Source organism: Pogonomyrmex barbatus, unplaced genomic scaffold, assembly GCF_055798465.1.
Source record: "Pogonomyrmex barbatus isolate J1 unplaced genomic scaffold, ASM5579846v1 scaffold5, whole genome shotgun sequence".
Lineage (NCBI taxonomy): Eukaryota > Metazoa > Arthropoda > Insecta > Hymenoptera > Formicidae > Pogonomyrmex > Pogonomyrmex barbatus.
The window spans coordinates 12,011,194-12,032,165 of record NW_028297149.1 but is presented as its reverse complement, the minus strand read 5'-3'; the positions used below and the strand labels follow the sequence as shown (position 1 = coordinate 12,032,165).

The following is a 20,972-nucleotide window of genomic DNA, read 5'->3' as shown; positions in this document are numbered from 1 at the left end:
ATCGCGCATATATTACGTGCATCATACTTACAAGAAACTCGTCTCTGATAAAGTACTTGGCCCTTATGACATCGGGTATTTCTGGGGGATCCGTGGCCATTCCGGGCTCGATCGGTGTTTGATAGCGCGCAAATTCCGGAAAGTAATCCTCCAATTTGTGCTTGCCAGCCTTGATCTTTTCCGCTAAAAGATCTTGCTTGTTTAAAAACAGAATCACCGAGATTGTGCGGAGCCACCTGCGAAAATCGAGATCAAATATCGATGCTATAATAGTAATAATAGTAAATAATCGAGGCTATATAATATATAATGCGAATATCAAGAATGCTCGATATAAAGCGGTAATTGGATTGAACGATTAATTGCGTACCGATTGTTCCAGATACTTTTGAAAAGATCGAGACTCTCCCTGAGTCTCAACTTTGTAGGATCTTCCCTGAGTACCATATTGTAACTACTACACGCCGTGACGAATATAATTGCTGTAACGTCGTTGAAGCATTGTATCCATTTCCTTCTTTCGTCCCGTTGACCACCGACGTCAAACATGCTGCAAAAACGGAGAAGTGCTCAACAAAAAACATTCGATGACGATGTCGCAATGGACTGCATCTGACAGTCCATATTTTTATAACTCCGTTTAGGATCGTTCAGAAGAATAGTACTAATATACAATGTAACAAAAAGCTAAATTGCAATTATTTCCAAATTCTTTGACTTCTCAGATCTTCATTAAAGATAAAGGTCCTCTAGGTCCGACTGTTTTATAATTTACATCACGACATTACGGTCTTTCTTAACGAAAAAATGCTGGTGGCTGTAGTTTAAAGCTACAAACAGACGAATTTCTCGAGTATTTGTTACAGAGCAATTAGTCCGTGTGTAAAACGGCTACGTGAACATAACCAGAGAGAAGCGACAACAAAGGGGTGTGGTGGGCCTATAGAAAATAATGTGGAACGTCGTACGTGACCTGCGAGTGAACGCAAAAAGGGAAAATGTTACAAAGTTGCGGAGGCGTTAACGCGGTTAACGGATTTCAGCTTACACATTATAACAGTGTAAGTCTTGCCGGCAACGGGCGTAATACATAGAGGTGCTAGGCTAAGATGTGCGCCACCGCCACCGCCACCGCCACCGCCACCACCCCACCACCATCACCACCACCACCACCACCACCACTACCACTACCACTACCACCACCACCACCACCACTACCACCACCACCACCACCACCACTACCACCACGATCACCGCCGCCGCCGCTACTACCACCACTACCGCCGCCACCACCACTATCACCACTACCACCACCATCACCGCCGCCACCGCCGCCGCCACTTTGCGTTTATATTTACTGTCGGCCGATGTTACTGTAATACGTCGGCTATATATAGTCACACGACATTGGAGTAAAGCGCGCGCGAGTAGTCGCGTATGTGTTGCACTACGGGACTTACTGAAAGTTTACTTTGTCGACCTGAAACCGCGTCTCAAAAATGCCGGATGTGAGGACTCGACACCTGAGGATGTCCTGAAACAAAATACAAAGACACGTCACTCGTATATGTGTATACGCGCGTAACAATGCGGAATTGGCGTTTTATGAGCGCCAAGCGAGGATCAAGATTACAGATAATTTACAGATAATTTCAATTTTCTAACGCCGGAAAGATATGACAAAGCAAATTTTCTTTTTGACTCGTCAAAAGTAATATTAATACTAATCGTTATCGATTTGACACCGAGAATGAAAATTTAATGAAAATTTGAACAGAGAAATTGTAATAGTCACCTGTTCTGTGGGCGTGTAATCCGGCTGTTTTACGATGGCTACTTTATCTAGGAAACTGAAACAAAACGAAAGAATTAATTAATAAGATTTATCCACAAGCGTCTGATCTGATTAGACAATTAACAATTTCTTAATACGTTCGTGTTGGCGTTACGAATATTTATGGAGCATCGGGAGTATAATATAATTTTGTAATATTTATTCGATAACGCGTTCAATAACTACGTGGCACGGCATCCGCAATATTCCATGAATATTCCGTGCGTTACGGGTACCAAATGGAAAAATGAAAAGACGTGCATTCGACGCACGTTTCATTAAGCGAACATTACTGATTCGAGAAGGAGTTGTAAATTTTTATTGTTACTTTACAGAAATATACTTCACACCGAGAGGTATACGTAGTCGTTCTTTTTCATTCTTATATGTCTAATAACTCGTCGAATTGTGTTCATTTATTTGTAAATAGAAAAACAGTAAATATATCAAATATCCTCACCTTTGACGATGTGGCAACGCGAATTCGTCAAAATCGAGTTAAGCTAGTTTCGATCGATGCGGGACATCTGCGATAACAATCATTGTCAATCAACCACATCGTTATCGTGAGAACCGCCGCTCTACACGTCCATAGTCGAAAATACGTCTCTTTTGCGTTGATGCGAATCAAATTTTTGCCAGCAAAATTTTGGATTTTAACGTTTTTTAGTATACACGATATGACGTAAATAAAAGATCTTTAATATATATCGTACTGTAAGAAACACGCTATAAAAGATTTGCTATAGTAACGAATATATGTGTATTGAGATTTATAGACACTATTAAAATAAATCGCATCACGATTTTTATTTGATCGAGATCCAGAAAGGACACCATTCTGACGAAGACAGAGAGCTCACGTCGCAAAAGTAGAAGAATTCGAAATAGAAATATCGACGTGCATCGAGAAGGATATGCAGGATGCTCTTGTCGTCACGGAATTTTTCTTTGCCTATGTATGCGTTCGTTTTTATTCTATTTCTTGTAAAGTACATAAAGGATATCTGTATGTAACACGTTGCTTTTCCATATGCTTCTTTTTCTCGCGAGCACAACGAGCTTCTTAAAATTTACACAGACGCGTATATATACACTTTTCAAAAGTCTTCTTTCAAAGTCTTGCGTATAAAGAAAGTATGTAAGTATGTGCGTGAAAAAAAGACGCGGATCTGGAAACAACTAATTCGATAAGAAGGCTATTTTTTTTCTATATTATTTTTTCCGCATTTGATGTTCCGAGCAATATGAAATTACAAGTTCGATGTACATTAATTTATGTGCACCGAGAAAAGCTAGCGAATTTAAATTTTAAATTACACACAAACGATATATTTGTGTGTAAACAGTTAACGTTAATAAGATATTTATCATTTACATCAATGTAATAAATTAATTTAAATGAGAAAACTTATACGTTTAGGATTTTTATGGTTCACTTTTAGAGAGAGATCTGTAATTGTTTAATCGTTTAATCGTACGACAACAAGAGATATTTCGCGCATAAGATACACTCTTCAGATCTCTTTATCTCCAATGAGTAGCATTTTATTTGGAGAAGAATAATTCGATTATCTCCCCTCTTTTCGGGGGCTTCTTTTTGATAAAAACCAATGCTTAATAGAAACGACTTACTTACGGTGGGATAATAAATCACATATTACATCACACAACAATAAATCACATTATTATATGCGCGTCGATCTTCCGCGGTTGTTATTCGCGATATTAGATATTAGATATTATCGCATATAGTTATATTAGTTGTGCGAGAAACAGCGCCATATAACATTATATACGTATTCCCGTTCCCGGTGTAGAATCGCGGGATAATAATAAACCATGTTATTATATTCGCATCGATCTTACGACTATTGCTCGCGCGGTACCGATATCCATCGGATTGTTAAAATTACATCACGGTGCAACAACTGCATCGCATTACGCATACGTGTCTCCGACTAACTGGAATAGAGAACCGCGGGATATTAATAAACCATATTATCGCATTTGCATCGATTTCCTGTTCGGATTGCGATAGTACCATTATCAATAGTATATCTCGTTACGTCCCGTCAGTAAAATTGTCGAATTATTTTCGGTCGCGGATCTATCGATCATAGAAAAGAAGCACGTGTGGTCTTTTCTAGAGAGAGAGAGAGAGAGAGAGAGAGAGAGAGAGAGAGAGAGAGAGAGAGAGAGAGAGAGATGATCGACCGAAGATGATGGAACCGAGAAATGCGGAATCATCAGGTAGCCGCTTTTAGCTGCTTAGACGCGTCGCCAGAGTACAGGCCAATAACGTTATCAGAGGTGGTTGGTCGGAGCCCTCCGACACAATGTCAACTTTCCTCTTTCGATCGAGCCGCGAGCCGCGTTCCTGGGTCGGCCGGGCTTGAGCCGGTCCCTCTTTCTCTTTCCACTCCTCTCGGTCGCTGCTTCGGGCGCGAGAGGAGTATGCCGTGTGCTCCTGCTCGGTAGAGTCTCAGACTGGGACACGTAGGGATGTCGCAGGATCCTACAGGAAACGCGTCGATGATAGCGCACACGTCGCGACGGAGAACGGAAGCGAATGCTGAAGAAGGGTGGAATATCGGGAGCGCCCAAGGGAAATCTCTCTCTCTCTCTCTGCCTCTCTCTCTCTCTCTCTCTCTCTCTCTCTCGCTATTTCGCGTCCTGTATTCGTACCCGTGTACCTCGCTCTCAGCCTCCCTTTCTCCGCCGTGTCTCCACCCTCTATCACCCTTTCGAAAAGAGAACACTCTCTTTCTCATGCGCGCTTATGTACACGCGCACATACACACATATACATGCGTTCAGCTCTCTTTACCTTTCTCATATACCCATTCTCATTCACTCGCGGCCCCCCTCCTCGCTCGTCTCTCTCTCTCTCTCTCTCTCTCTCTGTACCGGGATCCTCTCCCTCCGATCCAACCTCCCTTCCTGTACGCCGAGGGCAGAGGGAGCCCACCGAGAGGGAAAATCGATCCTCGACGATGTCCTACCCTAACCCCAATCCCTCGGCCTCGCCGGGTGTGCATACACGCCCCTCTGGTACCCACTTTCCGCTATCCGGGTCATGGGTCACTGCCACCGCTCGTTCTGCGCTCGTCGTCAATCGTACGCAAGGGTTTAACACCGCGTATGCTATTATCGCGGAAAATGTTAAAAAACACTTCCTCTTTTACTTCCTCTTTTAATTAAAAGTCCGCATATCGAAAATAACAATTAATAATTTGCCTCTCCGAACCAGTAGATATAAAATATCAAAGATATCAGAGTGATAATGAAAATAATTAGAAAGAGAATAAAGAATCGTTTGAAAATGAAATAATAGCATAATGTAAATAAATTTATAAAATGACATGACATAAGAATAATTTATATATAATATGATGCCATAAATATGATCTCATCAAAATAATTAAAAAAAAAACACTTGACTTTTGAATTAACTCAAGAAAGACGAAGCAAATAGCGCCAAGTGTATCAACGATATTAATCGTTGAAACGAGAGAAAAATGTAAAATGACTGCGAAACTCTAATTTACTTTTAAAAGATACTTATTTGTGTAACAGCTCTCTTCCCGAGAGCGTATAATTGCAAAAATTTGAAATAATCTTCGAACTAACGTGTGACATCTTATTTTTTAGAAACGATACACATTTAATACATACGACTCGATTGGTTCTCGAAGAACAAAAGACTTTTATACCTACAAATCTAACGCGATTATTACAGTTATAAATGAGAAAAGGTAGAATTCTATAATATTCGCAATATAAGAGGAAGAAAAAAGATCCGCGTATGTGCACGTCTACGAGCGTATAGGCTCGCGAGAGAAGGTAGGTCATGGAATTGGCGCGCTTCAACACAGAAATGAGGCTATCGACCTCCAGAGAATTGAAAGAGGAAGGAGGTCGTGACCCACTAGCGGCTGCTGCTGCAGAACGATTTTCTCGTTATCGTGCTAACCCTCGTGTTAACCCTCCGCCGGGACCTTGAGGTGAGCAAACGTGACAACGTTGTTTTTGACAGCGATCCGGGCAAAACGCATAACGTCGGCGAAAAGTAATAAATGTAGCAAGATATTACACGGGCGAGTCAAGTCCGAAATCCGCATGTATCTCCGAGAAATATAGAAATTCAGGTATATAAATAAAATAATTTCAATTATTTGTTTCTAATAAGTAAGTAAATATACCGCACTTTGCTATCGATAATTTGCAGTCTCGATATTCGATTTCTTTATATCGGAAATAAAACATGTTTTCTTTTGAAGAAAGATGAAGCAGTGACATACGAGTCGCGATGAGGAAACTGATATATATATATATATATATATATATACAATATCGTCTCTACTTTATTAGAGCATTGTATACACAGTGTAGAAAAACCTGTAACGATCTCTCAGTCGGACTTTTTACACCATTTTCGCTGCGTTTATTCCCTGTCCGATCTCTGCATTTGTTGAACTTTATCGTTGCGAGAGAGAGAGAGAGAGAGAGAGAGAGAGAGAGAGAGAGAGAGAGAGAGAGAGAGAGAGAATCGGCATGGCGTCCCGCGACGAAATGCCACGTTAGATTTTTCAACCGCTTCCGATTAAAGGTAAAATGTTCCACGTCCGTTCGCGAAAAATTAATTCGGGACGACAAAGCGGGGAAAAACAATGAAAGCCGGATCGAGCGCGATAATAACGTGTATCGACTCGGCCTCGGATGGCGCGAGTTGAACGCGCGTTTGATGTTGGCAGCGACAGAACAGCCACCGAAGCCCCTCCTGTGCTAAGCTTCGGCCAAGTTATTGAGCACGATATAGAATATTATACACGAGGTGTTAATCTAGCTTTACGTACACACACACAGAACACCCCACGGACAATTCCAAGGGGATTTTCCTTCAGCGAGATTGATTGGCCGCCATTCCCCTCAACTATCTCTCAATCTTCGGAATAAGTTGTTGCCTTTATGTAGAATAAAATATTTCATCGATGCGACAATACAGTATAAAGGTACAGTATAAAGGTTAATCGTAAGGAAGTCTAGTTTCTAATAGTTTGAGATAGTTTGAGTTGTAATTAACTTGACGATAACCACGTTCAATTAGCTGTCACGTGAATGATATATTAATCATCGACTGTCTAAGCGGTCCTTGTCGATCCCTAATATCCATGCATCTACGCGTATGCATATGCAATGACACCTGAGACACCCCATATGCAGGGCCGGCGGTCGGAAAGTGGGTAACGGTTTAACTCCTAGAACTACATCTACTCGACATGTAGTTGTAGGGTCGACGTATAATCAGTATGCGGCTTATGCATCAAACCGTCCCCCGCGCTGCTCCGCGCCACCACGAATCTATCGCATCGTTTGTGCGATGTAAGGCGTGTAGTGTGCCTCGGCGCAAATCGATAATGTTGCAACGAAATTCCCGAATCGCGATAGAATAGTCCGAGGTATTTCAGATCGAACTGAAAATTTCTAGACTCGTAACGAGGGTAACTCTTGTGGCCCGGCGCGAATTCGAAGGGGGCTCATCCTCGTCAGCTCCGAGATAAAAAATGATTTAAAGAAACCGACCCGATTGTATATCGGTGCTTTTAAATTCGATTGGATGTCATCCGTGAGGGGTTCTGGTGATCCCAATTTCTTTGCTGCCATTAAAGTGGAGTTTGACGCCCACGCGATCATTCGCTCGGATCCGCAAATATTTGACAAACCTGGCGGTCCCAGCCGCGCGCCATCCTAACGTCGCCGATGTGCGGCGGCTCTCAATGGCAAACATTAAATATTCTCTTTGTCTTCTTTGTCTTCTATACATTGGCGGCAACGCGAACGAAGATTTCTCTCTTATTCGATACCAAGTCAAAGTCCGATAATGTTGCTTTTCATCACTCATCTCGTCTCGAAACGTTAAAAGAACGCTAAACTTTCATTGTTTCTTCCTCTTTCTCATCAAAGTTCAGTCACTAGTTCGATTAGGAAAATTCATTCGATCGATAATTGCAAAAAAAAAAAAAAAAAAAAAACACGCCTCGTCCTTCTCAAGAAAACGAAAAATTTCGTCTATCATCAAGTTTTTAATTCGATAAAACTTTTGCTTCACTTTAACCGTTCAATAAATTATCAAAAATTATCAAATAAAAAATCAAATTATCAAAAAAATTCAATTAAATTAATTGTTAACATTTGTCACAGATAAAAACGCGAGATCAAAATAGAATAAATATGTTACGATGATAACATGTATCGGTTAGAGACGAGTATATTAATTGCAATTAAAAAAGGTTTTCAAGTTTTTCATTCCTAAATCAAACAGAATCCAAATGTTTAACATACATTGATCGCGAGGCGATACGTCCTCTCGCGTTAAGCTACTCCATCGTTTTGAGAACGTTTATTTGAGATAAGGAAAAAATAAAAAAATAAAAAAAAAAAAAAAGAAAAGAATCAGTGTGTCGGTACAATACACATCGACGATGAAGAAGAGAGCTACACGGAGAAAACGGCTGTCTATCCAAACATTTACGAGCTATGTGTATGGGAGCATCAATAATCCGTGCAATATAGATCAGTGCCTAAATATAGCGGAGCGTGTTTCCTTTTTTAAGACGCGTCGAGGTGTATTTTATCGCGTAATTGAAACGTCGCTTATTTCTATAATCGAGACGAGACGTCTAGTTAAAATGCAGTAACGACACGACATGCACGGCGTACGCACACACGCATGGAATTATACGTTCCGTCTGTCTGTATTCTTTCTAATGACAATAATACGCAATTACGTGACCTCGGATCTTTACTTTGTGTCGACGCTAAAGATCGTCCACGATCCGGAAATGACTCCCTAAGCTAAACCGACAATCAATAGTCGCGCGTTGTCGTGCACGGTAATCGTGTGATGGACAAATATTTATTCTCCACACAATGACTCAGATTCGTGATATTTTCGTGAGGGAGTACATATCGTTACGCCGTATTTAGTGCACACACAAAAAGATCACACTTTTATTACGTTAGATGCGTCGCGTGTTTAACAAGAGGGAGACAAATTCTTCCTGTCGAATGAATAATTATCGCATTGTTTTGTTAAAAAAAAATAAATAAAAAATAGAAAATAGTAATTCTATTTTTTCTCAGATTTCACGGAAAATTCATATCTCTTATTACGACCTATCTGAAATTATTCGTGAAAAGCAGATTTTCGGATATCAAATTCGCCCCTTTTGCCCCTTTCTTGTAGATTACTTTTTCTTGAATATCTCTCGCAAATGTACTTTTGTGAGAGATATTAGGCGCAATTGTAAAAACACTGCATATGATCACTATATGCGACTAGATATCGCAAGTTATTATAACTATCTTGCGTCTCCGTCATCTACGAATATGCCGAGAGCGCTATATCTCATCGCCGGAGCACGATGCCTAAAAATACGATACGCTATTTTTAACGTCAACGATTCTCGCTCTGCACACAAGAGAAAGAGAGAAAAAGAAAGAGAGAAAGCAAACGGCACCGTCGAGCCGCGCTGAGGGAGGAAAAAAGGAGACAGCGCAAGAAATCTGCGATAATGCGATTACAAGTGGCACGAAATATTGATGAGGGATTGGTGAGAAAGAAAGAGATGAAAAGAGAAGCCCATGTCCCGTCATTCGCAAATTTAGTCATATATCAAAGTTCAAATAAAAAATTTGTTCAACAAAAATACGTTTCCCTTCCTCTTGCAAATTTCCGTATTTTAAGGAATTATTAAAGGATACAATAATAATCATTCCGGTAATATCCTAATTTATTTTTCGTTTCGTTCGAAATTATCAAGGTTTAAGTTTTAATAAATAAAATCAAAGTATATATGGACCAGAATGCTCCTGCACATGCTATATCGGTGAAACAATCTTGATACTATCGTTCTACGAAGACTGCTCCCATATACCATACGAGACTGTCAAATTAAAGTGTTTGGAGACCTGACAGGTGTGAAAAACAGTCACATGCCGATTGTTGACTAAACGGATAATCGTCATTTGCGCCAGGGAGATTTACGCTTTTTCTCCTATACGTAAAACAATCTGGTACAATAACCCTCGCTTTTCAAATACCAGCAATTGCATTCGATCGGCCGTTCAGTCGGCTCGTCCATCAGATGCACTTGCTATCGTAATCTCATCGAATTACGACGACGATGTCGCTTTATGTAACTAAGTCAACGGTCGTATTATCAAATTAGCGTACAAAAAAGCCCGAGATTGGGTCAATTTGTTGAGAGAGCCTCTGGATAAACGAGTGACTGCTATTAAAGTGCGATTATCTCGTTAAAGCATTGTCTTCATTGGCATTAAATCGGTGTCGCACAAGTCTATTAATACACGCATGCATATTGCATCTATGTACATATAGATTTTTTTTTTAAATCTTTTCCTGATAATTTGACGATTATAATAAGTCTGTCTGATCATCGTGTATAAAAATGGAAAAATTTTTTTAAATGAAAATATCCGCTAAATATATTATTAGATGAGAGATAAAGTGAAATAAAAGAATCGAATTAAATGAGATTTGTTCTAAAAAAAAACCTCGAGCACCCAAAGTTGACAGATTCGTGATGCACAGTGGCGTTATCGATGCGTAAGCGTTATCTTACGGATTTCTTATCATACTTATGATATCACCCCCATGGCAGATTACAACAACCGTGTCTCGTATTCTTCGTGTACAGAAAGATCCAGCGATCGGCGAATCAACGAACAAGTAGTAGTCAAAACTCTATTGGGTGAAACGCGTCACATTATTTAATATCATTGAAAAGATTTGACAAAATTCATTTGTCGTGGATATTATTTTATTTGATCGTTATACGATGTTACGAGTATGCCAGTATCCAAATGAGCTGGCTAGCGACGTGGCATCAACATAATTCATTGAGAATGAGGCCAGTTGCTATTTTAAATTCAACTCCAAACAGAAACAATATAACGCCGAACTCTTTAATAAGTTTGTAGAGAGAAAACGACTTACTATTTGGCGCAGTCGATGAGTTGATACTCGTTACTCCTCTCGAAGCTCTGCTGAACGCCTCGATCTTTCCAGAGTGTTTCGACGATTTCGTAGAATTCCTGAAAGCAGAGAGCAACGATTAGAGTTTCATTAATGCTTCTGCGAATCGACGAGAAATCTATTTAGCCTGAAATACGCGGTCGTTTCGGATTGAAAAGGAATCAGCGTGTAATAAATTATAATGGATGTTTCCGACGCCGTCAGTTTGGATCATCGAGAAGGATCTGTCGTCTAAATCTAAATCTTTCGGAATTCCAAAGTGCGAAGATATGCAGCGGGTGAGCAACCCGTCAACGATTCCCGATTACAATGTAAAGATGTACAACGGCGAATCGAACGATGCGATGAATACGATCTATTCGCGTATATTTATGGTACATTTATCATCATCTTTATTGCACAATCGGATCGCTGAGCTGTCGTAACGTTTGACGTTTAACTCGTCGTTAGTTCGCCATGAAAAAAACGTACCGCCCGCAAAATTGCGATGTTGAAAAATAAAGCTGAACACGCGCATCTGCGAAGAATGCGTAACAAAACGCTATTTAAATCGGCTGCAAAGATTATTCCATTCTCACCTCGTGATTTATCGGAGAAATATTTCAAGAAAACATCGGTGCCTTGGCTGAAAAAGCGATTAACGGATTATTGACACGTTAGTTGAAAAAGGCCAGGAACCAACCACTCGCACCACAACAATTAGGGATCCAGGTTGTAAGGCTTGTGTGATACATTTTTATTACACAAACCTCTGTAATAATTCGATTATTTCAATCTCTAGAATTCTTTGTCTCTTGAAAAATGAATAAACTTAATTTTCCTTTTCTTAAAGTGTCCAGAATTCGTACGCGTTCTGTCATGGTGCATTCCAGGACCGTATAGATGCAGCATTGCAAATGCTGTTGCGTTTAGTAGCGAGTTAAAATCGCGATTTGAATGTTACGTAAATAACGGCGACCACAAGGCTACGTGCTTCGTGTTAGTGACGGAGGATGTCGAACGCATTAATAATTTAGATGTTATTGTGTCGGGCAACTTGTGTCGGTTTCCTCATACATACGTGGGCGGTTTTGCGGAAGGTTGGCGCTTTGGTCGCGGATTCCTGTGACATAACACATTCTCGAAAATTAGGAGAGAAAACGATGGGATGGAATTCTTATTCCAAAAGAAACTGCTATGAGGATGCGTTCGCGATCAAACATCAAACGTTTTACACCTTCGATATAAAATAGTTTGATTAAATAACATTTAAATCTTCTCGGCAAGTCGTAGAAATATAAACTTGATATACATGTTAGAATATATGTAGATTAGAATATGAATATGAATTGCGACAAGATACGGGGGTAAATGTTATCTGTGTAAACATTGTATTGATAGCGATAAGTTTTTAAAGTTGAGAATTTTTCGTAATCAATGACGCGCTCTTTGTAAACGATGCGAATTAAAAGTTGTCGAGTAATCGTAGCAACCACTACGTAAGTCCGTGTGCATAAATCAACGTTGAAAGAGCGTAAAGTATTAATAATTATTTGAGCATTCGTGCAACTCTGCATCGTGTTCCATCGCGCGATGATATTCCTGGCGAAACATAGAAATGTGCACGGATTGCAAAACAGACGTTTACTTTATATATTCTGCAGTATTTTCGCGCGTGCAAAATCTTTCTCTCGCAGCTCAAATTTCTTCAGTGATTAATTATTGACACGTACAAGTGCAATTTTTAATAATACATATTGTTAAGAAATTAAAATATTAATTTCAAATTAAGAGAATGTTATTTTACGTAAAATCTCGAATAACATATGCCAGAATATAATCGAGACGTTTACAATTATACCGATTACCATATTAGAAATGTAATCTTTCGCGAATATATTTACGTGTTGACGATCGGTACGCTACGCGTATCGAATCGCAGATCGGTTGTAGTACAAATACACGGAATTTTTCCCATAGTGTCTTCGAAAAGCCGCAACAAACCGGCGTAATTGGCAAGTGCTGTAAATCCTCTCGTGCTCTTTCATCGCTTTAAGTGTCGCGGCGAACTTGGACGGGACACGTTCTCCCGTAACAGCGGAAGTCCATCTCGGGGTGTTGTCACGAACGACGCAAGCTGCAAATCTCGCAAACAGTCGCAAACACGGCCGGCACGGCCGGTGTGCTTGGCAATAACGCGGCGACGGTTATATTAATAAATTCTCCTGTCGATGCTATTTCCACGCTTCCACGATCGATGAACGGACGCATCGCCGATCCGTCGTCCGTCGCGCGAGGAAGGATCGCCGTGTTGGTGCCGTGTCGTCGCCTATTACCGCGATTATGCACGTACTAATAATTTCGTCCAAACGCGTCATCCTCTTGCTAAGCCCCTAAACGCCACTGCAAAGTATGTAACTCGGCTAAAAATACAGGAACACGATACCGCGCGTTGTAAAATTCGTGCGGATAAAAGCCCTCGAAAGTGACCCTTGAAAAATGAATGTAAATCATTTTAAAAGAGTGGGTCTCTCGCTCTCGCTCTCTCTCTCTCTCTCTCTTTTTTAATTAAGATTTCGGCATTTATGTAATTTTAGTATTTATCATATCGCGTGCTTTTGCATCCGACATTTTACCATGGTACAATCTGCCGAAATAATCCAGTTGTACCAATTCATTCGTTTGCTTCCTTCTAAAAATATCCAAGTAAAATTATTTCAAAGTGGATTATTTTACGTTTAATCGATATCTCGACTATCAGTATTCCCTAGCTCACAATTTCAATTTTTGACGTTATTTTTACAATTTTTTTTTCACATTCACGAATAATTTGCAAGTTAATACGTGTTGATTGTACGTGTGATTGTTTGTGTTCGCAAATAAAGAACCGCATCGTTGCCGATATGTTTCGAGTCTGCGCTGAAATTAGGCCTAGGATTTTCCTAAAATAAATTTCCGCAAACACCCCCGCGTCTTCTCTCTCATCTCTTGCATATGTGGTGAGCCGAATGACAGTGACAAATTAAACACGAATCGTAGAAGACGTCGACAGAATTCGCGAGAAGCAATCGGGATATCACTTTGTGTCTTACAGTCGCGAAAATAACGCTGCTGATATGCCAAATGCAATATTTATTCTTTTAATGCAATAAAGAACAAAAATATCTCTGTGTAAAACACAGAGTTTCGTTCGTTTTTTTCCCTGGATAATAAATTCTTGATATAACTGAAGAATTACAATGAAGCATTAGCATATTTCTTAAAAAAAAAAAAAAAAAAAAAAAAATACTTGGAAAACATTTTAATTTAAATTTTATTAATATAAAAATTAATTCTCTCAAGCTTTGAAATGGATTTTATCATACATAGTTCGTTATCAATCGGATTTTTTTTAGCGCCAAACCATCGAACGGTCTCACTCTAGCGATACAAATATGTGTCTTGAGGATAATCATAAATAAAAATCGCGCTCATCAGAAATGAGAATCGAGTTGCGTTTGGCGTAACGCAAACGATCTAATTTAATTAATCAGGATCGATCGACGGCGAATACAATCACGTGTAACAAATAATGAGCCGTTCTTTCGTTCATCCGCTGGCAAAGGTGACGCACCGTACACGCGTTACGTCGTCGCTCGCACTGAATGACGCAAAACGCGCGGATTATTTCGTCGCGACGACTTTATTTCGAGAGCTGTGTCGCGCGTTACGAATCCCCGTTCTCGTGCTTTTTCTCTTTTTATCTAACCTACGAATGCTACATCTCGCGAGTTAATCCTTTGAGCGCTTCAATCGGAAATCTCGAGACAGCGCGAGCACCGCATAAATTAAATCACCCTTAATAACGTGTATTTAAATACAGATTTGACTATACGAGTACGTGATTTAACCGTTTATTAATTAATTTAATTGAAAAACGGCCGTAAAATTTTCTTGGCGTGTCCATTCGATATATATGAATTGACTTTTCACCGGCGCTAGCGGGATGGATCTCTTATCGAGATTCTCGACAGGGAAAATCTCCTACGGGGACAGAGAATTCGCATCGATCGATGTAAATTCCCGTTACATACGAGTATAATGATCGCATGAATTTGCGAGTGATACAATTGAGAGATACTGTGTGTATGTACGTACATACATGAGAAATGGCGCAGCACGTCGTTGTACAGAACACTGTATAGCGCACTAACATGTGCGGTAGCTGTGTCAACATTGTAAACACTGATCATGCCACGCAGTGGTTCTCACGTGAAGAATCCACGTGTGTATGTACGTACGTATATATATATATATCTGCTGCGTGTCGCATTACGTTAATCCACAGATGTGCGTTCGCCGGCTTTAGACACAAAGAAATGTCGCGATGAACATTAAGTAAATTTTCCAATTGTAGTTACCCATTATGTCACGCATGTCACCGTTACACGCAGTCTGTGTACGCTAAATCATCGAAACACGAACGAGAAATTTGATTCGAATAATTCGGAGATGAGTTTTGCGATGCACAAAACGTGCGATAAAACGATCGAGAACGAAAGGAAAAAAATTTATTAAATAACTGACTATTTTTTTCTATCTTAATGCGTTTATACGTTAACTCTATAAAAATGATCGATTCCAATTGTATCATTACTGATCGTCGATATAATTACAATTGTCATCAGAATGATATGGTAATTGCGTGAGGCTTTGTAACGTGTTTACAGATTCTTAAACGTGACGAGATTCCGTAATTGAGAAGCGAATGCATGCGAATATGTCGAGTGATACTATTCGAGGCAATCAACACAAATCGTAATTTCGCTAAAATTAACACACAGGAATGTAACGAGCGATGTAACGTAGTTGCGTATTTTATTGACGACTGCAGCTTCGCAATCAAAATTGTAAAATAAGATTAACGAAATAAAAAATACACATAGTGCATTTCAACACGGGAGAAATATCGCGTGGGAGAAACTCACGAAGGGAAAAGTTTGCATTAATTATATCGCATTCATTTTTCCGTCTCGATGAAATTAGAAATGTAATGGAATTTAATTGTGTTCAGAAACGAATTCTACATAGTGCAACGTTAAAGATCAGCCCGGGGAATCCTTATAATGTTGGTCGGCAGTGGCAAAGGTCGATGAATTAGCACCAAGGTGAAGCCCAAGTTTTATTTCGCGCAACGGGGAAATACAACGCGACATATAACACAAATATGCTACGGCTGACTCACCGGAGGATAATCGAAGTCTGGAGAAGATGAAACTTCCAGGATGTAATCCACTTTACTCTGATTCGACGGATCTTCCAGCGTAACGGGCGGTGTTAACGTAGTCATCGCACTGGTTATCGTCTGCAAAAGAAACAACGTGTCTTTTTATCATTCGTCGTGCTAGACTAAAGTAAATGCCGGTTTAATTCCTCAAAGAAATCTTTTCGGTAGATATAAACGCGCGTTATAACCAAGGACAATTTTAAGATTTAATAACGTTTCCATATAATAATGTTTCAATATAATTATTAATATAATCTATTGTAAAAAAATAATAAAAATAATATCTTGCCATTTATCAATATCACATATCCTCATATTATTCTTCTTCTTTCTACAATGTAATTATATAGGCTTTCAGTTGTTATATTTAATTACACTTACACTTACACACACACACGCACACACACACACACACACACACACACACACACACACACACACACACACACACACACACACACATCTGTTTATACGAACGTTATTGATCTGGCAATTATGTATCACATAAACGAGAATTATCGATCGATCTTGATGAGATATAAATATTCTTTAAAAAAATTACATGTGTACTATATTCTTAGCTATCTAATCGCCTTTATTTTTTGTTATAACTACTGGTTCGCCGTAATCGTTATCATGTTGTTAATTACTTCGCAAGAATTCCATATGCAAGAAATCATTGAAGGTAGCGTCATTTGCGTCAACGAGGTGTACGGAAGTGATTGCATATTTTGCCTGGGGGGGCAAAACAGAATCGCGCGCGCAACTGAACACGAGCCCGAATGACAAATCGGTGACAATGCTCTTGCAGCTAGATTTGATATCGCAAATTTGCGTGTCACGTAACGGTTATGTCGCATGTTATTTCGAGCGCAATGATTTATACGTCTAAATGCAACTGGGTTCGAAAACAAATGCGGAATTGGTGATGCAACGTTGACGAGAATTCGAGTTATCCGTCGGATAACTGTATCATTATGAGAAAAAAAAAAAAAAAAAGAATACAAGGTAAAAGAGAAAGATACTTGGTGCATAATTTCCGACTAGATTCCCTCGTCAAATTACGCAACCATTCTCTTTCTCTTTCCATTTTATTTCTCGTGTAACATTAAACTTTAAACAAACAAAAATAAATGTTAATAATAAATTATAAAAATAAATGTTTGATATACACTTACCAAAATGGCGTCCCTAATATTCTTCTTAATATCTTCGATCTTCTGTCGCTTTTCTCTGCGGACACAAGGATAGATTGGTGTTAGAAACCCGGCGCCAATTCGTTGTCGATCGCGTAATTAAATGTGACTAACAGTATTACGACTAACAATGCGTATTGTACAGACGTAGTAACGTAAGAGTAGATCGAGCAGTCAACCGGCAATAATGACCGAGTCACGTGCTGAATGGAACGATAGCGCAGACCGTGTGTTCTTTTATCGATATTTTCAGACCAATTCGATAATTTTAGCGCGGCCAACTACCACGCGTTTAAAAGAACTCGCTGGAGAACTCACGGCCGATCAATAATCTATATTTCTGGTAATAATCTCTACTGTCTATTTTCAAAGATTCCGACCGAAAAAGTGAACCTTCTTCTTGTTCGAGATGTTCAAAGAAACTATGGGATTCGATATCCAAGAAATTAAAAATTCATCGCGACGCGTCGCAAAGTGAAAAAAAAAAAAAAAAAATCACATCGGATATGGATTGGAAAAAAAATTATCGCAAAATGTAGAGATGAGAGATGACTTTTTCCATTTCGTTTAAAGCGTTTAAAGCGGACAGAATTTACGACACGCGAAAGCTAAGCCGTTTATTTACATAATATCGCGTATTCAGTTGTCTGATTCTCTACCTATATAGTAAAAAGTTTTAATAGCGTCTTACTCAGTGAATACAAATATATTATTTTTCTCTTTATTCGTACAGCACGAAAAGCTCGCAGATAAATTTCATTTTAATGGAATTCCGTTAATATGCATTCTATCGCAAGCGTAAAAATTGAAAAGAATATGTACTGCCGACATCCATGCAAAAATATACGAGATGCTGAATTGTACGAGCAAAGCTCCTTGAAAAGACGAAAGATTTACGTTCTACCACAGATTAGCGGAAGATTGCGGAAACCAAGTGAAATAAAACATCCGACCGTAACCATGAGATATCGTAAATTAGCAGTCTAGAAAAACGGAATAAATGCGGACGCACATAAAAATGAAAAAAAAGAAAAAAAAAGAGATAATCGTATCGAGGAAGGTCGAGAAATCACTCGGAATGCGACTAAATGATAAAAAAATTTAAACGTTGAAAAGAGAAGAAAATGTTGAGTGCATTTTGAAAAGATAAATAAATATCGAGAAAAATGAAGATAACAACGGAAATAAAGAGACGCGATGAGTGCGTCACATATTCGGAAAATGATAAAGGAAGTAGAATATAAACGAATGTATATCAGCCACATGTTGATACCGTGTTGACACAGCGGCCTGAATCGGTTACGAAATGAATCATTCATAGAGCGCGCTAAAAAAATTAATCGCACCACAATCTGCAATTTAACTTATCGCAGACGATTCTTGAGATTCGAGATTTAAGTCGGAACAAGAATTCCGAGAAGCAAGATTAACGCGTCGCCACAAATAGAGGGACTGTAGAAATAGCGTCAACACGATGTCTCGAGCACAAGCCATATTTTGCGATTCGCCTCTAAAAAACCGTCTCGAGGCTCGCCTCGATAAAACGTCTCTCTTATAGCGAGAGAGACGCTCGAGTACAAAAATTCAATGAACGTATTCGCGCGCGCGCGATGGCCTCGCGTTTCGTAAACGGCCTGCGTGAGTACGATCGCATTCCGCTGACGTTTAATTGTAATGCGAGCCTCGCGATGAAAAACCCTGCGGAAACAAAGGAGAGATTATGGCCCTCCTTTAATGGGTTAACGACACATTGCCGGATTGGAACGGATCAGGCCGAGTAAGCGAACGGGCAATCGATGAGACGCGACGAGACGCGACGAGACGCGACGAGACGCGACGAGACGCGACGAGACGCGACGAGCGACGAGACGAGACGCGACGCGGCCGACCGATCGGCGCACGCGTTTGCCATTTTTAAAAATAAAACTTACGCTTCGCTGAAACCATTGACGTGCAGTATTCTCATCTGTTTGACGATCGTGCTTTTGCCGGACTCTCCCGCTCCTGAAACAGGGCGAAAATCATCGGTGGTTAATTTTCCCTCGCCCCTTTCCGCTGCGATCGCTGCCGGACGCTTTCGGCTCGCGCAGTAATAACGCGATGTAATAACGCAAATAATATCGCGAATAAGAATATTTCGCGCTATGGCACTGGCCATAAATCAAGATTTCATCAGTCATCGGGATATATAGTTATATCGATCGCTCGCGATAACGCATCGCGATTGCACGGACCCGACGAGAATGCACATTTACGCGCCATTTTTACGCATTCTCATTTTTTCGCACGAATTCACTCCCGGATCAAAATCCTACGGTCCTAAAGTGAACCGGGACGATCTCCGAGTGATGTATGGGGATCATGACCTAGATCGCGCGGGCTTGATTAAACCACACTTTCGGAGACTTTTCTCATCTCTCGGACATCACTCGTCAAGGAAATTTCAAACTTTTTAACTTTACGATTTAACGTTATTTGAAAGTACCACATCGACATCATTTCTGCATTCTTAGATGTCGTTACACGTATCATGTTCTGCTTTAATGTAACATTCGGTTACTTTTCAAATGTTAAACACGTTTCGACGTCTAATTCTCAAATTCTCGCAATTGTAATTTCACAAGCTCAAATAAAAGAGCCAAAGTTTAATTAAAAAAAATCGCGCAATTCTTTACAGCGGCATTAATTACGTCCCTGATGAAACAGATCATGAAATAAATTTTCGTAAATCTTGTATAAAGAAAATAGCTGTCGTATCTATTTGTAATACTTATATATTCAAACAATTAGACAACATTTATATTTGTGTTCTATTTCGTTCATTCTGACTTTAGGTTTCTTTTTTTAAGATTTTCATGGTCAAAGTCGGAAACGCAATAAGCGCGAATATGGGATCCAATCGGTTGCGGGTTTCGCGAGGAGGAAACAATACGGCGACAGCTGTTGCTCCATTCGTCTCCCGCGCCGTCGACACCGAAGACGAAGGAGGATTATGACGACGCATTCGCATCGAATTAGAACGACGACCTACATAAACGCCGGATAATAGGAAGGCGAATGTGGACGGGGCGCCGGATTAAACATCGCGCTAAACAGGCACGCTATGTCAATGTTTTTCGCAGCATGTGTCGGCATGGAAAAAAGGGATATGTACGTAAAATGAAAAAGGAGAGAGAGAGAGAGGGGGGGGAAAGCGGGGGGCAGAGAGAGAGAGAGAGAGAGAGAGAGAGAGAGAGAGATCTGAGAAAAAATTTTTAATATGCTTAATATGTTTTATAATACTTTAAAATTAAAAAGCATTATAAAACATAGATCAATTTAAAATGAATATTATGCAATAAAAAATTACAAGAATATAAAAGTATGAAAGTTACAAAATTACTTATCTGCAAATGGAGTATTGTAGAGAAGTAGAAAGCAGAAAAAAAAGAGAAATTTGTTGGTTTAGTTTATGATTTGAAAAAAGTTTCGATAAAAGAGATGTATAGATGAAACAAAGCGATGAAAATATATATCGAAAAAAATATTCTGCATCGAAACAGAAAATAAAGTTTTTTGACATCAAACATTTGTATCGACAATATTAATACATTAGAAACTAAACTTGATATCGCACACAAACGTACTAAAAGGTTA

At 39.5% G+C, this 20,972-nt stretch overlaps 1 protein-coding gene and 1 long non-coding RNA gene across 2 annotated transcripts in view; both read right to left on the bottom strand.

Moving 5' to 3' along the window:
• Positions 1 to 20,972, bottom strand: part of Galphas (G protein alpha s subunit) — a 31,636-nt gene that overhangs the window by 8,569 nt on the left and 2,095 nt on the right. Inside the window, exons 2-9 of the mRNA XM_011645875.3 lie at positions 19,268 to 19,340; positions 17,319 to 17,373; positions 16,099 to 16,218; positions 10,857 to 10,954; positions 1,796 to 1,850; positions 1,461 to 1,534; positions 371 to 550; positions 32 to 236 (exon numbers count right to left, since the gene is read on the bottom strand). Of these exons, the coding sequence (XP_011644177.1) occupies positions 32 to 236; positions 371 to 550; positions 1,461 to 1,534; positions 1,796 to 1,850; positions 10,857 to 10,954; positions 16,099 to 16,218; positions 17,319 to 17,373; positions 19,268 to 19,340 (860 nt within the window). The remainder of the gene's footprint in view (positions 1 to 31; positions 237 to 370; positions 551 to 1,460; positions 1,535 to 1,795; positions 1,851 to 10,856; positions 10,955 to 16,098; positions 16,219 to 17,318; positions 17,374 to 19,267; positions 19,341 to 20,972) is intronic.
• Positions 17,466 to 19,261, bottom strand: LOC148935459 (uncharacterized). Its single transcript, XR_016140468.1, has 2 exons — positions 18,610 to 19,261; positions 17,466 to 17,758 (listed from the first exon to the last, which is right to left on the bottom strand). It is a non-coding gene; the product is annotated as an uncharacterized LOC148935459 (long non-coding RNA).